This window comes from Penicillium paradoxum (assembly GCF_028828445.1).
Source record: "Penicillium paradoxum strain IBT 22861 chromosome Unknown utg000005l_segment0_segment0, whole genome shotgun sequence".
Classification (NCBI taxonomy): Eukaryota; Fungi; Ascomycota; class Eurotiomycetes; order Eurotiales; family Aspergillaceae; genus Penicillium; species Penicillium paradoxum.
Window position 1 is genome coordinate 2,861,990 of NW_026643183.1, and position 18,483 is coordinate 2,880,472.

Consider the following 18,483-nt stretch of genomic DNA (forward strand, 5'->3'; position numbering starts at 1 on the left):
TAATACGCCGGTCATATTTTACCGCTAGACCTGCATGTTCCTTCTTAATGTACGGCAGACCGCCCTGTATTGCCCATCTGGTGTATTGTCACTTTGTCACCGCGCGGTAATTACAATTATTTCTTTTACCATTGACACCTGCCTTGTGACGCGACACGATCTACCTTCCCTATTATACCTCTTTGCCTTTTCCCCACTGTATACCTCTCAGTCAGAGCTCATCCGCGCACTGTCCCTCCGTTCAGCAACCATGTCGGGCCTCCGCGCTGCTCCAGGCGTGTTCGACCTCCAGCACAGCACTTCGTTCCAAGAGCCACAATCTAAACCCCAATACTCATTGGGACAGGATGATGAACAAGTTCCCCAGAGTGACATGCCCCAGGAGAGTGATGATTACGAGGAAGAAGTGGACGAAACTGTCAAAGAGGATATGAAGAAGCTCGAAGATACATTCCCAGGGATCTCAGATCGGTTTCGTCTCGTGAACAGGATCGGAGAAGGTATGATCGATGCAGTTGTTGTTGCTCGGTCATTTCGCTCATGGGACAAAATATAGGAACATTTTCCACAGTTTACAAGGCAGAGGACCTCCATTATGATGCACACAAAAACGACTGGGATATCTTTGCTTCAGCACAAGACAACTATGCGGAGCCTCCATCTAAACGACGCCGAGTCGAGGGCCAGCCAACCGAACGGAAAAAGCCGAGATTTGTCGCCCTAAAGAAAATCTACGTCACGAGTAGCCCATTACGAATTCAGAACGAGCTGGAATTGTTGCATGATCTCCGAGGATGCGGGTCTGTTTGCCCGCTGATCACTGCGTTTCGATATCAGGATCAAGTCGTCGCTGTGTTACCCTATTTTCCACATACCGATTTTCGCATCCAATACCGCACATTCATGGTTGCAGACATGCGCCATTATCTACGATCCCTCCTGACCGCTCTAAACTCGGTACATGAACATGATATCCTTCACCGTGATATCAAACCAACGTGAGTATGCCACCCGGTGCTATTTGAACCATATTGATGTCTTTCTTTTGCTCTTAGCAACTTTCTCTACAATCCAGACTTAAAACAAGGTGTCCTAGTCGACTTTGGACTGGCAGAGGTATGATGCATGGGTTTTCTTCGTTGATCGATTAACTAACCCTGTCCCAACAGCGCCAAGGTTCAGAATACACCAGCCCGTGTCTCTGTACTCACCAAAGCTATGCTCGGCGAAGCCGAATCCTTACGAGCTATTATTCAAAGAACCCTCCATCCACTGGATTGTCAGCCGGCTACCCCAAGAATGATTCGCGGCCATCACGGCGAGCGAACCGCGCTGGAACTAGAGGCTTCCGTGCCCCAGAAGTTCTCTTCAAATGCACATCACAGACCACCAAGATTGACATGTGGTCAGTTGGTGTCATTCTCTTAACTTTATTGGGACGGCGGTTTCCCTTCTTCAATTCTGCCGATGATATCGATGCGATGATTGAAATGTCGAGCATATTCGGTACTCGGCGCATGAAAACCGCTGCGGCCATGCATGGTCAGATTTTTGAGACAAATATTCCAACCATCGGTGAAAAGGGCTACAGCTGGGAGAAGCTGGTGAAATGGTCCAGCTGTGTGGAAGATTTGACGGAAAGCGAGCAACAAGCAACACGTCTGTTGTCTGGACTCATGGAATTGGACCCATCCAAGCGCCTCAGTGCCGCAGACGCCCTGCAGCATGAATTCTTCACAGATCCCATTCACCATGATGTGGAATGGGGAGGTAACCCGGAAGAAAGCGCGGAGTCGGCAGAGGAGGAGGAAGAAGACGAGGCAGATGAGGTTGCCATGCTATGAGATCTAAGATTATTCTGTACGATATGTTATGTATACCACTTTATGACAATGAGCTTCATACGGTTTAATACTCCTGCGGTATGCCTACCTATGTATTTATATGGTGTGTAATGGCTATCTTGCCTCTCCAAAATCGTAATGACCAGTTTCAGCGGCATGCCTAGTCGCACCTCTCTCTCCAGTAAATGTGCCTCCGCAGATGTTGCAGCGAACAGTAAATCCAGAAGTATCGGTGTAGTAGTGCTTGCCCTGTAAGATCCGGCATAACTCTTTAGCCTTTGTCAACACAACCGGATCAACAGCCTCAAAGATCTTTGTATCGCCATGCGCTAGTGGGTTGGCACGAGTGTAGGGTGGGTCAGAAGGGGACAGCGCGAGGACATCATAGTGAATGCCCGAATATACCACAATACATCTCGTGGGCGCCCCTTCATTAAACTGAAACATGTTCAGAGTCTGTACATCGATGGAGCAGATCTCGATGTTGAAGTATTCACTCAGAACCTTGAGCTCGATGGCGCCGCCCCAGGAGTCCTCGTTCTGAATCCACGTACAGTATTCATCTGGTTTTTTGCCCAAGATCGCTGCTGTGTATTCTGTTGGGTTTGATTGAATGGCTCCTGCAATGATCGATCGCAGTTCAACCATCGTATCCATGTCACCCATAACAGCGGCGCCCACTGCTCGGAAGAGGCATGAGTTGTCGTCGGGCATCACACGGAGAACGAACGTTCCGGCATGATCTGAGGAAGCAATTTCTGGTGGGTCTTCCGCAGAAGACTCTTGCGGTATTTGCGGTCTTTGCGACATTGACGGCTGTGATGGCGCCGGCTGTGCTTTTGGCGTGTCATCGCTCGCACCGCGGCTGGCCCCCTCTTTCTGTGCGACTACGAGTGATTCCCCATGTAATTTTATCCCAGCCCCTAGGATACTTTGCTCTGGTTGAAAGCTGTCAAGCTCCAGTGGCTTGAGAGGGTATCCATATTTGACGTCAAAGGCATCCAGGCCGGTCTTCTCCGCAATTTGGTTTTGGAGATCTTTGATGGTTGCGCTGTCGTCGAAGGTGATAGTTGACTGGCCAGAAGGCCCACGGATTCGTATCCTCATTTTGAGAAAGTGATCAAGTCGAAGAAAATGAGGTAGGGATGAGGCTAGGGGAGTGTGAAGCGGGCAAGTTCCCACCGATAGTGAAGATATGACGATTTGCCGTGTGGGGTATAGTCTCCAATGCAAGCCTACCTAGGTAGGACTCTTCTTCTGCTCTAGGGTTAAGGTCAATATCTGGACATCTAACTCAACTCTCGAATGTTTATTCGGGTCGGAGAGCATTGAAGCAAGAACTTGTTGTAAACAGAGACAGATTGATCGGTAGGTACCAAGCCTGGGGAGCTACCTACCATGTAGTTGGTACATTATGAAGGGTACCCAGGTACCTAGACTCATGTATATAAAGGACGGTAAGTGCCTGAACCAAGGCTTCATTAGCAGCCTCCGTAGACAGCTATGAGACAGTCCGTTGAAGAGAGAACCTTGAAAGGCAACTTTGAGCCTGAAATCTCAAAAGCAAAAGAAAACAAAAAGCCCAAGGCCCTCAAAATCCACCTCGAAGTGAGGCCGTGTGTCACGAAATTACCGTAACGTCAAATTCTCGCTGAGTCAGCAACAGCTTCACCTGGACGCGCTCGTAAAACATTCTCCAACGTCTCCAAGGCTCCCTGCTGACTTACCTGGATTCTGACTCACTTGCTTCAATTCCTTCGATTCAGACTGACGCCAAATTTACCGTGAGTTGCGTGGAAAACGCGCTTGTCGCCAACGACATGGAGTCCGAGCATGAGCTATCGCAACCCCCGCGTGAGCGACCCGTCAACTCCATCGAGAATGACGGCGTGATCGCCCCCGAACTATGGAAAGTAATGATGGATGTAGTCATGGCCATTTATGACTACCGAGAACACGAGTGCGATTGACCCCTAACCCCTCCAGTTGGATTTATAGCTAATTTTATCTTGCGCAGTGGCCATGACCCGTCACGATTGTTCCATCGCAGTGTCAACAAGCGCTATGTCCCCGACTACTACGATATCATCAAGGAGCCAATGGCTCTGAGTATCTTGAAAGCGCGCATCAACAAGCGAGAATATAAACAATTCTCCGATTTCGTTCGCGATTGCGCCTTGGTGGGTGGTTGCGCCCCCTCCCAAGTTTGCAACTAGTCAGCTAACGATTCAGATCCCACATAATGCACAAACATACAACAGGCCTAGATCACAGGCCTACGAAGATGCGCTTGTTGTAAAAGTAGGTTGGATTATTGCTCTCGACCACCCTTCGAATTGAACTAATAGTTTCCAGGATGTTTTCGCCTCCGAGTTTAAGAAGTTGGCTGTCCAGGGCATAATTTCCGCTGATGAGGCAGACTTGCCCGATCTAGGGGAGATTCCAGAGGCAGATCCATTGCCCGACGAGGACGAGGAAGAGGAGGAGGAAGAGGAGGATGAGGATGACGATTCCGAGGATGAGGGCCGACGAAGGAAGAAGCCCGGGCCCAAACCTGGCTTCAAGCGTGGAATGGCTCAAAAGCACGAACCGGACCTTCGCAAGAAACGAGGCCGTCCTCCGCGCGTGGATACACCCATGGAAATCCGCATCAAGACCATATTGAAGGGAATCCGGAAGTTCAAGGGCGCAGGTGGTCACTTGAAGATAACACATTTTGAACGACTGCCCGACAAGGCCATGTATCCGGACTACTATATGGAGACTAAGGAACCCATCGCCATCGACATTATTAAACGAAAGTCCAAGCGCAAGAAGTACAACTCTGTCGACCATTTCATGCGCGATCTTGATCTCATGTTCGAGAATGCAAAGGCCTATAACCAATCTGACAGTCAGATCTTCAAAGACGCATTCGATCTGCAAATCGAGTCACGAAAGCTAGCCGAGCAGGAAAAGAAGAAGCCCGACAGCGAGTTCTTGATGGAAGACGGGCGTTTCCCCCTCCCCGATGGTATTCTTCACCGCGGTGAACTATGGAAAGTTGGCGACTGGGTTCACATCCAAAACCAAAACGACGTGTCCAAGCCCATTGTCGCACAGATATATCGTACTTGGCAGGACTCTGATGGTGAGAAGTGGATCAACGCATGTTGGTATTACCGCCCTGAGCAGACGGTGCATCATTTCGAGAAGCACTTCTACCCAAACGAGGTTGTAAAGACTGGCCAATATCGAGACCACCGGATTGACGAGATCGTGGACCGTTGCTTTGTGATGTTCTTCACTCGTTATAGCCGGGGTCGCCCAAGAGATCTCGCACCGGATAAGGAAATCTACGTGTGCGAGGCTCGCTACAATGAGGAAAAGCATAAGTTGAACAAGATCAAAACATGGGCCAGCTGTCTGCCCGATGAAGTACGAGAGAAGGACTACGAAATGGATCTCTTTGATGTGCCCCGCAAGATTAAAAAGATCCCTAGTCCGATCAAAGATCTCTTGAAGGAGGATGCCAAAGAGACCGATGACCTTCCTCGGCCGACCTGGGGAGCCGACAATGCGCCCCCTGTTGTCGGAGCTGTTCACCGCCGTCCACGAGATGAGAATGTAAGTTTTTTTTTTCGTGTCCACCGAGAAGAAGATAGATGGAAAGCTGACAGCATTAGGAATCCCCTCCACCCGAGCCTACCCCATCCCCGCCCCCTCCTACCCTGCCCCAGTCTGTAGCACCCCGTCAATCTCTGGGCCAAGCACTGCCTATATCGGCCATGAGTCCGGCAAATGCTGCGCATCAAATCCGCACACCGGCACCCCCAATCGTTATTCACACCTCTCCCCGTCCCTCGCCAGCCTTCCCGCCCACAATGACCCCATCCCAGGCCTTCCAAGCAAGCTTGCAACGTCGCCCGAGCAACTTCGCAGCGCCGCAAACGCCTGCGGGTGCATACCAGCCCTTGCCAGTGGCCCAGCCATACTCAGCAGCTCAGCCATCCCCCTACACCGGCTACTCTCAAAACCGAATGCAAGCTCCGCCGGCGGTGTTCAATCCCAATGCCCCCCGCCCCGTGGAAGTCTTCCACTTGGGTGATGCAGCCAACGCCGCCATTCCCGAGGACATCCGCCAGCAATTCCACTGCGACGATTATGGCCGCGTGCTCTTTTTCTCCGCACCACCTGTGGATTTCATCCCGCGCTCAACGCAGAAGCTCGGCCATTCTCTCAAGTATCTTGCTACCAAAGAAGAGCACCAGAAGAAGGTCGAGGAAAGGAAGCGCAAGCTGGCTGATGAGCAGATGGAACGCGAGGAGACCGCGAAACGCCAGCGAGCTGATGTGGAGACCGATGTTGCGGCCCGTGCCGGAGCGCTTACCGGCAAGGCTCTTGAGACGCTGATCAAACGTGTTGTTACTTCTACGGGACAGCTGTACGACTTTTCCCGTCAGGCTACGTACGATGGCACCATGGATGTTGATGGACCGCGTGGGCGTGGTGTTTTGGCTGATCGTCTTGCAAAGGAGCAGACACAGCAGATTCAGGCTCAATCTACCACAGAGGGACTGGTCAATCTGAAAGGGACTGCACTTTACCTGGATGAGGCTTAATCAGAAAAGAGGTGAACATATTGGCGTGGTTTCATGATTCGGTTCCAAAAGGCGTACTTTGAGGCGTCTTATTTAGTCTTGCTTACCTAGGTAAGAATGTGTATGATTAGGTAGCACATGGAATGGATGGTTCTTTTTTTTATTCCAGTTAATCTTCAACGCACCCCAATACTGATAATGAGTCAATCTACCCGTGGACGGATCTTCCATAGTCCAGTCGACAACATATCCTTAAAAGCTGCCACGGGGCCTTCCAAGGTCGAGTTTAATCCTATATCTAAATGATTTCAAGAATACCATCATACGCCTACACACGCACGCATTGTCTTACGGATGACCACAAGAGTGTCAAGGAATTGTTTATTTGCATATCTCCATTTGTACAGGCCTGCAGTCTTGAAGACCAAGATCACGTATTCCGACAGTTAGGGCACAGAGCACAAGCGGAGAAGAAAACAAAGAAAGCACCTAAGAAACACCAAAGAGCGCAAGGGTCGTGTAATCATGAAACAGAAACAAGTACGGGAGAGAGTCGAGATATGTCAACTCAAGTGCAGTGCAATATCCAGGGAAATAAACAAGTAAAGTCAGAAGAAAAGGCAGAGATTAATACAGTAGATAGCTGGTGAGAGAAGTCTGTCCTCCGAAAACACAGCAATGAGAAAACACATATGACTGGTCTAGATGTTTCCAAGAGAAATGAAATGAGAAAAAGCAAATGCTGTTTGGGAGGGCCAGTCTATGATGAGAAGGATATGAAGCCTTTTGCTTTTGTCGCCTTTTGTTTTGGATTTCGCCGAATCAAATATCTCGGTTGAAAGAGATAAGGATGTATTGTTCTGGAGCCTCCTTTTGTGTTGTCTCTTAGTGTATGTCGTTGCCCAATTGAACTCCAATATCCTTTTGTGCGATGTGTTTTTTTTCGGTGCATATGAACATGTCCCAAAGCTGGACTTGGCGTGTCGTCGTGAGAATTGGTTGGAACAAAGAGAGCCAATTAAGAGGAGTTTTCTTTGTTCTCCCACGAGGCACTGTTCCGCTTGTTGCCCACTTCTTCCTCCATATCAAAGACCAGATCGCTTTGCTCTTCCTCCTCAATCTTGCTCGTGTTGACAGGAGAAGAGATGATTCGGTCTAGGCGGCCGCTAGGACCTGCCGACGACTGGCGAGCGGAACCAGGGTGAAGGGACATGCCTCCAAGCTGCTCAGAAATCATGGACATTGAGGATTGACGTCCAGGGCTCGAGATGAACGATGACCCCTCGTGGGATGCACGACTGCTGCCAATGGGTCCTAGGCCAGGACTAGTGATGGGGTTCAGCGATGATTCGCGGAGAGGAGACCCGATGTGGAAAGATGAGGAGCCATGGGATTCCTCCTCCTTGCGCTGACGCTGCTTGGCAAACAATGCACCAAAGCGAGATGGACTCGAGGCTAGGGGGAGCCTGTCTTGGAAAAGCTGGTGCTGGTCATACCAAGGCCACTGATGTCGCGATGGCTAGAACCCAGGTCGTTATCGGTGCGGGAGAGGCGGCGCAGCTTTTCTTGCGGGGTAAGAACATCGTCGTGCAGGTTGACTGGCAGGTAGTCCTCTTCCATAGGGAAATTCTCATCCCAGTCCTCGAGGGCTGTGGGACGAGGGACACTAGCGGAAAGCATGCGTGGCTTGACAGGGCGCGACGAGTGCATGAACCGGGTGCCAATCATATCTTCGGGGGCCGGGGGAGATGATCCGATGTTGGATGAAGGCTTGCGCAAGCTGGTACCATAGCCAATGTCACGGAGGTTCCGGAATACATCTGCTGGTCCCGGTCTTTGGGCTGGCGGCGATTCCAATCCAAACTGAGAAGGCATCGAAGCGGCCACCGGACCATAACGCGCAGCATGGGAAATACCCTGGCTGTCGAACGAAGCGGGGAGTCCCGCATCGAGAGCGCTAAGGTGGTTGTTATTAGGCGACATAGGGAATCGAACATCTTCAGCGGGTGATCCATACTTGGAGCCGGCATCGGAGGCCAAGCCCGTATCGATAGTCGGGATTCCATCATAAGTCGGCTGTGGTTGCCCGTGCAGGGATCCGTACTCCTCCTGCGAGGGGAGCTGCGGGGCATATCGAGGCTGCTCGTGGCCATTCATGCGCTGTTGAGAGAGCACTGAGTTGGTCAAGGCGGAGTCCTGGTTGACATAGGCCTGCGGGTTTACCCGGCCGCCCAGATTGAGATGACCGCTTCCCATTCCCATGTTCCCAGTCGGCCGGTTGACTCTCCGCCCATCTGGTAGGATATGCGCCAATGCACATTTCGCGCCGAATTTGCAGTTTCCCTACAGACCCCACCCCGCGTTAACTTCCGACTACCTCGGGAAAGTCCGAAATGAAAACTTCAAAGTAGTGCCAAATTCATACCTTTGCAAAATATTTGCAAGGAGCAAAGTCAATTCCAGCGTCGGTGGAGTGTAGGAAAGGACAAGCGGGGCCTGCCTGACAGGCACCCTGGCGGAAGAATTTGCAAGGAACGTGTTTGGTATCTGCAGGGTTGAACCAGAGAGTTAGTTTGTCCCCAGAAATAGCCGTGATGGGTTTGGGAAATGGATTCTAGACTGACTCTTGTTGCTCTGATTCGGCGGGCTGCGGGCAACGTCAAGTCCCGAGGGATTGCGAGAATGTCCATTCTGGGGCGCCGCCCCAGAGGAAACCGGAAGAGGCGCACGACCTCTCATCTCTGAGTGACTGGTTCGACGAGATGACAGAGGACGGGAAGACACCTGCATGGGGGAAGTGGGAGGGGTTGGAGATTGGAGAGAGGGGAAGGGAGATAGGCTCGGCGGGCGGTGGGGGATCAATGAATCACGAAAGTCCACCAGGGCACATTTGGAGGGAAAAACAAGTAGGAAGGTCAAATTACGAGGAAATGGCAATTGAGAAAGATTTAGATGGGCAATATTGAGAAGTAACATCAGAGAGAACATCCCATTATCTTATACGATCTCACCACGCCCTCATGACAGTGTCCATCTGATTACGGTTCGCCTCCTATTAGTTGCCTCCATTCCATTGAAGCTGCATACCGTCGAATCAAATGTCTATCGGAAATAGAATACATAGCCTCATAAGCCCTTTGGGGAAAGTCTTCAGTGCCTAGCTCTTGTAGGAAACGTACGTTGTTCGTGTCAAATGATGTGACCAAGTGGGGACTAGAGAGATCACCACTCCGCAATGAGCGCTTATTGGAGCGTTCCTTCAAGCCCCAAAGATTCCTGATAACATTTGTCAGAATTCGTGGGCATTGACACTGGATGTTGGCCTATGTCTCTCTCTCTCTCTCTTGAACTCACCCACAGCTCGGACGCGGTCATGCCCTCCGGAAGGACCTCAGAGCAATGTCCCCACAGCTCGCGACATATCCGACGACGCACGCTGACATGCCGTTGCCATTTTCCCCATTCTTTTTCAAGCGTTTCTCTCTCTGCTGATGACATTTGAATCGAGTCCCCCTCATGGCGACTTGCTAGACGGGCCTGGATCATTGAATTCTGACTTTCAAGGCGGCTGATGTCCTGCCGGAGAGAGGACACTCGGGGCTTTGCATGCAGGGATGCTAAGGCTGCTCGGGCCATTTTCTCATTTGCCTTTATAGTTGACAACTGACTTTTGAGCCTTTCGATGTCAAGCTTGAGAGCTGCAGCTATCTCGGGGGTTATGCTGTCCGAGGGATCCTGTATAGCATGATAGACTGTTTGTTTGCCTATACACTATTCGATCGAGTGATCCTCATATTTGCGATTATGTCTGGCTTACCAGAAATCCGTCCTTCGATCTCTTTCTTCTCATGCAAATCCCGGAGAAGCTTTGCGGCTTGTGCTATATAAAAAATATATATATGTCAGGAAAGCCCAGGACAAGATCACAGTACTCTCCTTACTTTTGGTCACCTTATTGTGAAGGTTTGCAGAAACATCAATGGCCTAAATAATGCGTGTTCAACAGGCTGTCTCTCTAGCCCTGGGACCAGAACAAACCGAATATGGACGACTATGCCCAGAAATGTTAGTCACCACAAGAATAATCAATCCGAGCTAACATACTTTTGTTGGCCTGGAAAGTTGGCGAGTCAGTCATTGACCTGGACCATATGGATCGGGAGACTCACGCAGGTATTCCCGGATCATGGAAGCATCTCAGCGACAGTCAGCCAGTGAGATCAGTCTGAGAGAATCCCAATGTACATCTCACCATCACTAGTAGATGCATTATTCCTCGGCTTACGTGGAGCCATGTTGGAGTCCTGGAAATTGGGAGGATGTTGTACCAAATGGCCCCCGGGAGAGAATGAGAATCAAGTGATCTCACGTGGAATATTGACCCTCAACATTGGAAACGATAAATTCATGACTACTCCTGATATCTAATTCGTACTCAAGGTGGGCTCATGGGGAAATAAGACAAACAAATATCATATGTTCAGAAAAGAAGGAAGCAAAAAAAAAAAAAAAAAAAGCAAAAGGAAAAAGAATTGGGGGACAAATGCAGTTATGTGGAAACATGGGAAGACCTATTGGAAACCGTTCGCCTCTCGGGGGTCAAGAGCTTTTGGAACCCCGAGATTATAAGCGTAAAGAAAATGCAAGACATAAAAACGAGGTTGAAGGATGGGAGACGAAGGAGATAAAAGGAGCCCGGGGTATCACATCACAATCTGCAACAATTAGATTTGGTTCAAAACGTTTGGTCAAGGGTAGGAGATGTGCTTACACAGTCACTGTCTTTATTGGCACTAGGAACACCCATTTCTTCAAATGTCTTGGGTCCTTTGCTTGGTGGCGGGGCAGGCTTCGCGGGCTTTTGCTGCGGCGCGGATGAAGTCGACGATGCAACCGAGGGTGGCGCCTGAGGTGTGGATGCACCCGAGCCATGAGACGGTTGTCGAGATTCCATACGTGGGGGGAATGAAGGAGAGCCCGGCAGACGAGGAGATGGCATCCCGGGGGAGGGTAGCCCGGAGTGACCGGAGACAGGATGTCTCATGGGCTTGCGCTCCGGAGCCGAATCAAGTCGAGGCGGTGGGCGTCGTCCGCCGGGAGGTGGCATTGGCGCAGAATAGCCAATATCAAGACGAGGAGTCCCACCGGGACTGATCATGTTATTGGGCTGGGGACTTGCTGGTCCAGCAGGGGCGCTGACAGGAGTTCCAGGGCCTGACTGGCGGTAGTTTATGGGTCCACCTGGTCCATATGATGGGGTGCGAGATCCAGGGCCCGGAGGAGGTGGGCCGCCGTAACCTGAAGGTGCATTGGATCGAAGGTTGGGGTTGACGCCGAAAGCCGAGCTTGGTCGGGTGTCTGACAGCTGGTAACCCTGCTGGGGCCGCGGACGTGTAGAATGAGGACGATCGGGATAAGGTGCCGCAGATGGCGGGCTGTCCGACAAGTTCATTCGCGTAGGATCTGGCATTTGGATATTCTCTGGAGTTGGTTCCAAAGATGCGCCTCGCTGGTGAGCTGTATACCGCGTCGACTTGATACGTGAGATGGCGACCTTCTCATGATCCTTTCTGGACAGGGTCTTAGAGCGTGAGATGCTTTCAATCCGACCAGACGCATCCTTATTGCCACTGGCGGCGGACTTGGCATACCAAGAGCGAGCTTCCTTGATATCCACCGGCACGAAGATACCTACTTCATAGAAGTAACCCAGAGCAAATTCAGCGGTCGGAAGGCCACTCTGAGCCGCACGTTGGGCATATGTAAATGCCAGCTCGTCGTTCTTCTCAAAAACGCCTTCATGCCCACACAGGAACCACTTGCTGATCGCCATCTCCGCTTCGGGCTCGCCCTGGCGGGCTGCCAGTGCATTATAATGCAGAGACAGCGCAGGGTTGAAATCACAGCTGAGTTGACAGAGTTCATAGGCAGCACCCATCTTGACTTGAGCCTTGGCAAATCCGTGATATGCAGCTTTTTCGATATTGACACGTGCCAAATTGAGATCAAGGGGTAGGAAGCTTTCCGGGACGCTCACTTGAGGGAGCTCCCGAGCTAGGAGCATACCATATACCTATTGCGGGTTAGAGTTATTTCAGGGGGGAAACGAAACCTTCCCCAGAATGAGACTCACGTATGCACCTTGAGGTGCGTTCTGGTCGCACGACTGCGCTGCCAGCCGAATGTAATCCAATCCAGTGTTGAAATCCTGGCGTTGACCGTGCTGTCCCAAAAGAATCATCATTCCCAGGCGCTGCAAGAATGTTAGTTTCTTCATTTTTGGGCAAGTTCGTCTCAATGCTCACATAGTATGAGGCAGAATCCGCCCGCGCAACACCCCGCTCGTAATGTTTGATCGCCTTCTCTGGCTCGCCCGAGCTCTCAAACTGCATTCCGATCCGGTACTCGGCACGCGCATATCCCTTCTCAGCGGCTCGGGAGTAGGATCGAAATGCCTCCTTGCGATCGACGGGACAGCCAAATTTGCCAAACTCGAGCCACATGCCCTTGATGAATTCCGCTTTGGGGTGACGCTGCTCGGCCAGAAAGCCGACGATGTTCATCGCGTCGACTCGTAGCTGGCGCTCAACTTGCGGGGTCTGCGGGCGCGGCGGTTGGGTCAAGCAGAGACGGGCTTCGTTTTGCGCGGCGACCTCAACAAAGGCGAGGGCGTCCAGGGCCCACGCCAGTTGCATCTCTGGATCCGTGGTCGAGAGCACGGCCATTCGCGCGCGCTCCAAATTCGCCTCGCGCTGTTCATCGGTGGGTGGGACATTAGGCGGTGGGTTTCGTAGAACCGGGAAGGGCGAGAAGTTGGGATGATCCATGCTGTCGTAAGTCGCGGACTGCGCGTAGGAACTCGGATCATGAAACTCGTTGTGTTGCGGTGGTCCTTGGGCGGCGGAGGAAGTGCGCTCGGGATACTGGGCCTGGGCACGTTGGTATTGCGCGGGGGATTGTTGGCCGCGGCGGGGGTCGTGAGTGTTGTATTCCATTTGAGCAATATTGTCCTGCATGTTCTCCGGAACCTCTGGCATCACTCTGCCGGGATGAATTAGTACTCTTATTTTTGCCATCCCAGAGAGATGCAAATGGGATTAAATCATACCTTTGAGGAGATGGGGATATGACCTCTGGCATGTAGAAGTCATCTTGCCCCCCTGGATACCATGTTGCACCTGGCCGTTGCTGACCGTGACCTTGTGGCGGTCTGTTCATGGTAATTGTAATTCAGTTTATTTGGGGGGAAATGAGGGCAATCCAACTTCCCAGGCCCTAGTGCCAATAGTCGGATAGTGTCAAGAAGAGGGGAAAGGCGAAATTAAGAGAAAAAAAAAATAGAGACCCGCCAAGGTGTTTGCCAGATACAAGAACTGAGCCCCACAGGTCCAACGGGGTTATTAATAGGCTTGTCAGCCTCAACGTGAGACAGAGAATATAGATGTAGGGCGTAACATCGATGCATGTACGGAGGATGAAGTATGGAGTACGGAGTATGGAGTCCCGGGATGTTGGATGTTGGACGTTGGATGTTGAATGGTGAATGGTGAATGGTGTACTCCGTATGATGTACTCCGTATGCTGGATGTTGTATGGCGTACTCCGTATGGTGTACGGAGTACGGAGTACTCCATCTCCTGCAGACCCGCAAATTATTTCCTCTCCTTTCCCCTGAAGTGATGTCTTAGCCTAAGCTCCACTCACGGCTTTTTATTTTTATCAATTCCCTTTACTACTTACTCCGTAGAGCAGAGATCCTTTCCTCGACGGGAAACCATGCGGGATTTTCATCATCCCTATACGCCATATGACATCCAGCTCCAGTTTATGGAGGCTTTATACACGTGCCTGGAAGAGAGCAAGATTGCCGTATTCGAGTCCCCCACTGGTAAGCACGCTAGAAGTGTTCTTTTTTTATTTTAACACTAATCCCATCGTACTCCGTACAGGTACTGTAAGTTGTCACAATCCACAGCCCCAGAGCTGAACGTCATATCGACCTTGGGCTAAGCCTCTTCCCAAAAGGGAAAATCTCTAAGCTTAATCTGCGGTGCCTTGACATGGCTTCGAGATCATAAGCGAAAGGCCTTTCAAGAAACGGTCGATGCAACAGGTGGGTCCTAGTGGAAAAAAAAGAAAAGGAATAAGGAGCTTTCAAGTTTTGACAATTCCCGAGGCGACGATGATGAGCCGGACTGGATGCTCGAACATGCCAAACGGGAATCGAGACGTGCTATCACTGAAAAAAGACAAGAATTCGAAGCCCGATTATCTAAGATTCGACAAGAGGAAGATCGGTTGAAACATGCGGACAATGCAGAACGACCCCGTAAAAAGCAGGTACGCACATAATCTCCCCGGGAAGTCAAGTGGCAGGGCTCTGTATACCAACTAGGAAATAGCGACGAGATGAATCGGCTCCGCAACTGGTTGACGAGGATCAATTTGTTCTTGATGACTATGAGAGCGATGCAGATACCCGTAACAAGCAGAATGACTCGGGCAATTCCGACGGCCTTTCTGCAAGCACCCGGGCTCTGTTGGAACGGTTCCAAGGGAAATTCTCAACGCAAAAGAAAGATGACGAGGATGAAGCAGATAACGAGATTAAGATCTTTTTTTGTTCAAGAACCCATTCTCAGCTAAGCCAGTTTGCTGGTGAATTGCGACGGGTCAAGTTTCCCTCCAGTATCCCCAGCGACCTCGACCCAGAGAGCAAAGACGAATTCTCCAAACTCGAGGAGCGTGTGAAACACCTCTCCTTAGGGTCCAGAAAGAATCTGTGCATCAACCCGAAGGTCCGGGCTTTGGAGAATAACACCGCAATCAATGAAAAGTGTTTAGACCTACAGCAAGCCGGTAGAGCAGCCGACAAAAAGTGCTCCTTTATTCCGTCCAAAGACGACGAGGCCTTGTCTCTTGAGTTTAGGGACCATGCTTTGGCAACAGTCAAAGACATCGAAGATATTGCCAACGTGGGACAAAAGCTGGGAATATGTCCCTACTATGCGTCTCGTCCAGTCATCAAACACAGCGAGGTAAGTGTCCCCCCCTCCACTGACAGTCCCAATGTTTATTCTCACTCAATATCAGATTGTGACACTTCCATATCCCTTGCTGCTACAGAGATCAGCCCGTGAGGCCCTCAATCTTTCCGTCAAAGGTCATATTGTCATCATCGATGAGGCTCACAACCTCATGGATGCGATAACTGGCATTCACTCAGTCGCTGTCTCACTGAGTCAACTACAGACCGCTATCGGACAGCTGACGACCTATGCTCGCAAATTCAAGAACAGATTGAAAGGAAAAAATAGAAACTACATTGCCCAAGTCATCCGGCTGGTGAGCTCCATTGCAGAGCAGCTGAAGTCAATCTCTCAGCAAAAGGGACCAGTGGAAGGTTCGGTCCAAGCGTCAGATCTCATGGCCGGAAAGGGAGTTGACCAGATCAACCCATATAAACTTTCTCGGTATTTGCAAGAGAGCAAGCTTGCCCGAAAAGTTGATGGCTATGTTGAATCCTCGCAACAGCCGCAATCTGGTCGTCACAGGGACAAGACAACGATGCCAGTTCTGTTCCATATCCAGAGCTTTCTTCTTCCCCTGATGAATCCTTCGGAAGAGGGACGTCTTTTCTTTCAGAAAATACAAGATGATATCATGTTGAAGTACATGCTCCTTGACCCTACCAACCACTTTCGTGAAATTGCCGAAGATGCTAGGGCTGTCATTCTAGCTGGTGGTACTATGTCTCCTGTAAGTGCGAGTCGAATTCCTTTCGGTCACTGCAGTTCTCTCATACCCCAAACCAGATGTCAGACTATATGAATCATTTGTTCTCATACGTGTCTTCAGAACGACTGGGTACATTTAGTTATGGCCACGTCATTCCTAAATCTAACTTGGTGGCCCAGTCCTTGACCCAAGGATTGATGGGAAACGAATTTGACTTTACTTATGAGGCACGAAATTCAGAAAAAATGGTATGTAAATAGCCATATCTCGAGACGTTTTGCTGCTTACTTGTCAACTAGATCACCGATCTCGGGCGTACGATAACAACACTCTGTCAGGTCATCCCAGATGGTGTTGTTGCGTTCTTTCCCAGTTATGACTATCTCAATCATGTCCTAGGTGTTTGGAAGAAGCCTATTCCCAATGGGAACGGTCAAACTATCCTCAATCTTCTCGAACGGAAGAAAAAGATCTTGTATGAATCTCGTGACGCGGCCATATCTACAGATGTTTTGCTGCGGGAATATACCGAGTCCGTTGAATCAGGCTCAGGTGCCTTGCTTCTGTCTATCGTGGGTGGAAAGTTGTCGGAAGGCATCAACTTCTCTGACAAGCTAGGGCGTGGAGTCTTCATTATTGGCCTCCCCTTTCCCAATATTCGCAGTGCTATCTGGCAGGCTAAAATCCAATATCTTGAGGAGAAGACTTACAAACAGGCTTCTGGCTCTGAGGCGGAAAGGAAAGCAGCAGGCAAGGCGGCTGGGAGGGACTTCTACGAAAATTCATGCATGCGAGCAGTTAATCAGTGCATTGGAAGAGCAATTAGACATGTGAATGACTATGCTGCCATCGTCATGATCGATCGCCGGTATGAGTTGCCGCGAATCCAGCAAAAGCTGCCCGGTTGGATTAGAGGGAGCTTGATCCCAGCGCCTCCTACGCGAGCGGCTCAGATGACCGTGCAACGACTGTCTAAGTTCTTCGCTGAAGACAGGGGGTAATTCAGTACGTGCAATGAAAAATTACACATAATATGATTACCTATTTACATGTCATCGTGGTCATCAGATTGTTGCGTACTTCGTAGACGCTCCCAAGCCCTAAATATGGCAGAAACTACGAGCGGTGTAAGTCGTTGTAAATATTTGATGACATAACATCTGACAAAGCCAGGGCTAGGGTTTTACGATCACGGGACAAGCGAATTTGTTAGCGCACACTCTAAGCCTGGATTTCAACATCTTGTAGACGGAACGATCCCTTCAACGCCAAACATCAACGGTCTTGTCGAAACACCCCCGCCGACAAGATGCCTACCCGTTTCTCGAACACCCGGAAGCAGTGAGTCGACACCCTTTCCTGTGCCGTCTGAATCGGATTCTTTTCTCGTCGATCGCGACCAGAAAAACCAAATTCGTCATAGCCCGTCGCAATATCACACCAACGTATCACTAACCTCTCATCTTTCGCAGCCGCGGCCATGTGTCTGCCGGTTACGGTCGTGTCGGCAAGCACCGCAAGTCCCCCGGTGGTCGCGGTATGGCCGGTGGTCAGCACCACCACCGTACCAACATCGACAAGTTCCACCCCGGTTACTTCGGTAAGGTCGGTATGCGCTACTTCCACAAGACCAACCAGCAGTTCTGGAAGCCCACCATCAACGTCGATAAGGTACGTTCCATCCTACAAGTCGATTGAATTTGAAAAGGAAGAGATTGTCGATCGGGGCTGGGTATGAAAGAGCGATAGCATGCAAAGAGGAGGGATGCCGATCTACAAGATGAAGAATATGGAAAATAGGATTCATGGGGATTGATCATTTCGCTAACTGGCCTTTTCTTCTCCCGCACAGCTCTGGTCTCTCGTCCCCGCTGAGCAGCGTGACGCCTACCTGAGCGGTCAAAAGACCGATGTCGCCCCCGTCATCGACCTCCTGCCCCTCGGCTACTCCAAGGTCCTCGGAAAGGGCCGTCTCCCCCAGATCCCCGTCGTCGTCCGTGCCCGCTACGTCAGCCGCGATGCTGAGGAGAAGATCAAGGCCGCCGGTGGTGTTGTTGAGCTCGTCGCATAAGCGTTGATTCGTCGAGATTTCTGGAGAAGGCTGGGTGAATAGGGGCAATTTGAAGCCCTAGCTGTGTTCGTTCGCCAGCATGGAGGACGATCGGAACTCAAAATGAGACCTGCCCGAACCGAAACCAAGTCGGTTCGTGCGGTCGAAAATAAAAAGGGTTTTTTTTTGTATGCAATCAGCATAGCATATGGCCTCCGAATGCCCTTACGATTTCATCAGTGTGTTAAACAAATACCATAAGGAGGATTTT

General features: G+C 50.6%; 7 protein-coding genes across 7 annotated transcripts; 4 read left to right on the forward strand and 3 right to left on the reverse strand.

Moving 5' to 3' along the window:
- Positions 1-250: 250 nt before the first annotated feature.
- N7457_006054 (serine/threonine protein kinase CDC7) lies at positions 251-1,844 on the forward strand (the record flags this gene model as incomplete). Its single annotated transcript, XM_057177098.1, has 4 exons — positions 251-500; positions 557-998; positions 1,056-1,116; positions 1,170-1,844. The coding sequence occupies 4 exons, from the start codon at positions 251-253 to the stop codon at positions 1,842-1,844; spliced, it is 1,428 nt and encodes a 475-aa protein (XP_057031400.1).
- A 114-nt stretch (positions 1,845-1,958) lies between these two features.
- N7457_006055 (ubiquitin-specific protease OTU1) lies at positions 1,959-2,951 on the reverse strand (the record flags this gene model as incomplete). Its single annotated transcript, XM_057177099.1, has 1 exon — positions 1,959-2,951. The coding sequence occupies one exon, from the start codon at positions 2,949-2,951 to the stop codon at positions 1,959-1,961; it is 993 nt and encodes a 330-aa protein (XP_057031401.1).
- A 713-nt stretch (positions 2,952-3,664) lies between these two features.
- Positions 3,665-6,445, forward strand: N7457_006056 (putative RSC complex subunit (RSC1); the record flags this gene model as incomplete). Its single annotated transcript, XM_057177100.1, has 5 exons — positions 3,665-3,804; positions 3,862-4,024; positions 4,077-4,145; positions 4,200-5,450; positions 5,510-6,445. 5 exons carry the CDS (start codon positions 3,665-3,667, stop codon positions 6,443-6,445), a joined length of 2,559 nt encoding a protein of 852 aa, XP_057031402.1.
- Positions 6,446-7,442: 997 nt separating this feature from the next.
- N7457_006057 (putative spindle poison sensitivity protein Scp3) lies at positions 7,443-9,214 on the reverse strand (the record flags this gene model as incomplete). Its single annotated transcript, XM_057177101.1, has 4 exons — positions 7,443-7,879; positions 7,921-8,767; positions 8,850-8,971; positions 9,049-9,214. The coding sequence occupies 4 exons, from the start codon at positions 9,212-9,214 to the stop codon at positions 7,443-7,445; spliced, it is 1,572 nt and encodes a 523-aa protein (XP_057031403.1).
- A 453-nt stretch (positions 9,215-9,667) lies between these two features.
- N7457_006058 (uncharacterized protein) lies at positions 9,668-13,642 on the reverse strand (the record flags this gene model as incomplete). The annotated part of the gene is made up of 8 exons (XM_057177102.1): positions 9,668-9,700; positions 9,779-10,188; positions 10,242-10,304; positions 10,366-10,408; positions 11,196-12,497; positions 12,558-12,677; positions 12,730-13,465; positions 13,533-13,642. The coding sequence occupies 8 exons, from the start codon at positions 13,640-13,642 to the stop codon at positions 9,668-9,670; spliced, it is 2,817 nt and encodes a 938-aa protein (XP_057031404.1).
- Positions 13,643-14,623: 981 nt separating this feature from the next.
- Positions 14,624-17,163, forward strand: chl1 (DNA helicase; the record flags this gene model as incomplete). The annotated part of the gene is made up of 4 exons (XM_057177103.1): positions 14,624-14,764; positions 14,827-15,462; positions 15,551-16,183; positions 16,501-17,163. 4 exons carry the CDS (start codon positions 14,624-14,626, stop codon positions 17,161-17,163), a joined length of 2,073 nt encoding a protein of 690 aa, XP_057031405.1.
- Positions 17,164-17,471: 308 nt separating this feature from the next.
- Positions 17,472-18,233, forward strand: N7457_006060 (60S ribosomal protein uL15; the record flags this gene model as incomplete). The annotated part of the gene is made up of 3 exons (XM_057177104.1): positions 17,472-17,503; positions 17,635-17,833; positions 18,015-18,233. The coding sequence occupies 3 exons, from the start codon at positions 17,472-17,474 to the stop codon at positions 18,231-18,233; spliced, it is 450 nt and encodes a 149-aa protein (XP_057031406.1).
- Positions 18,234-18,483: the final 250 nt, after the last annotated feature.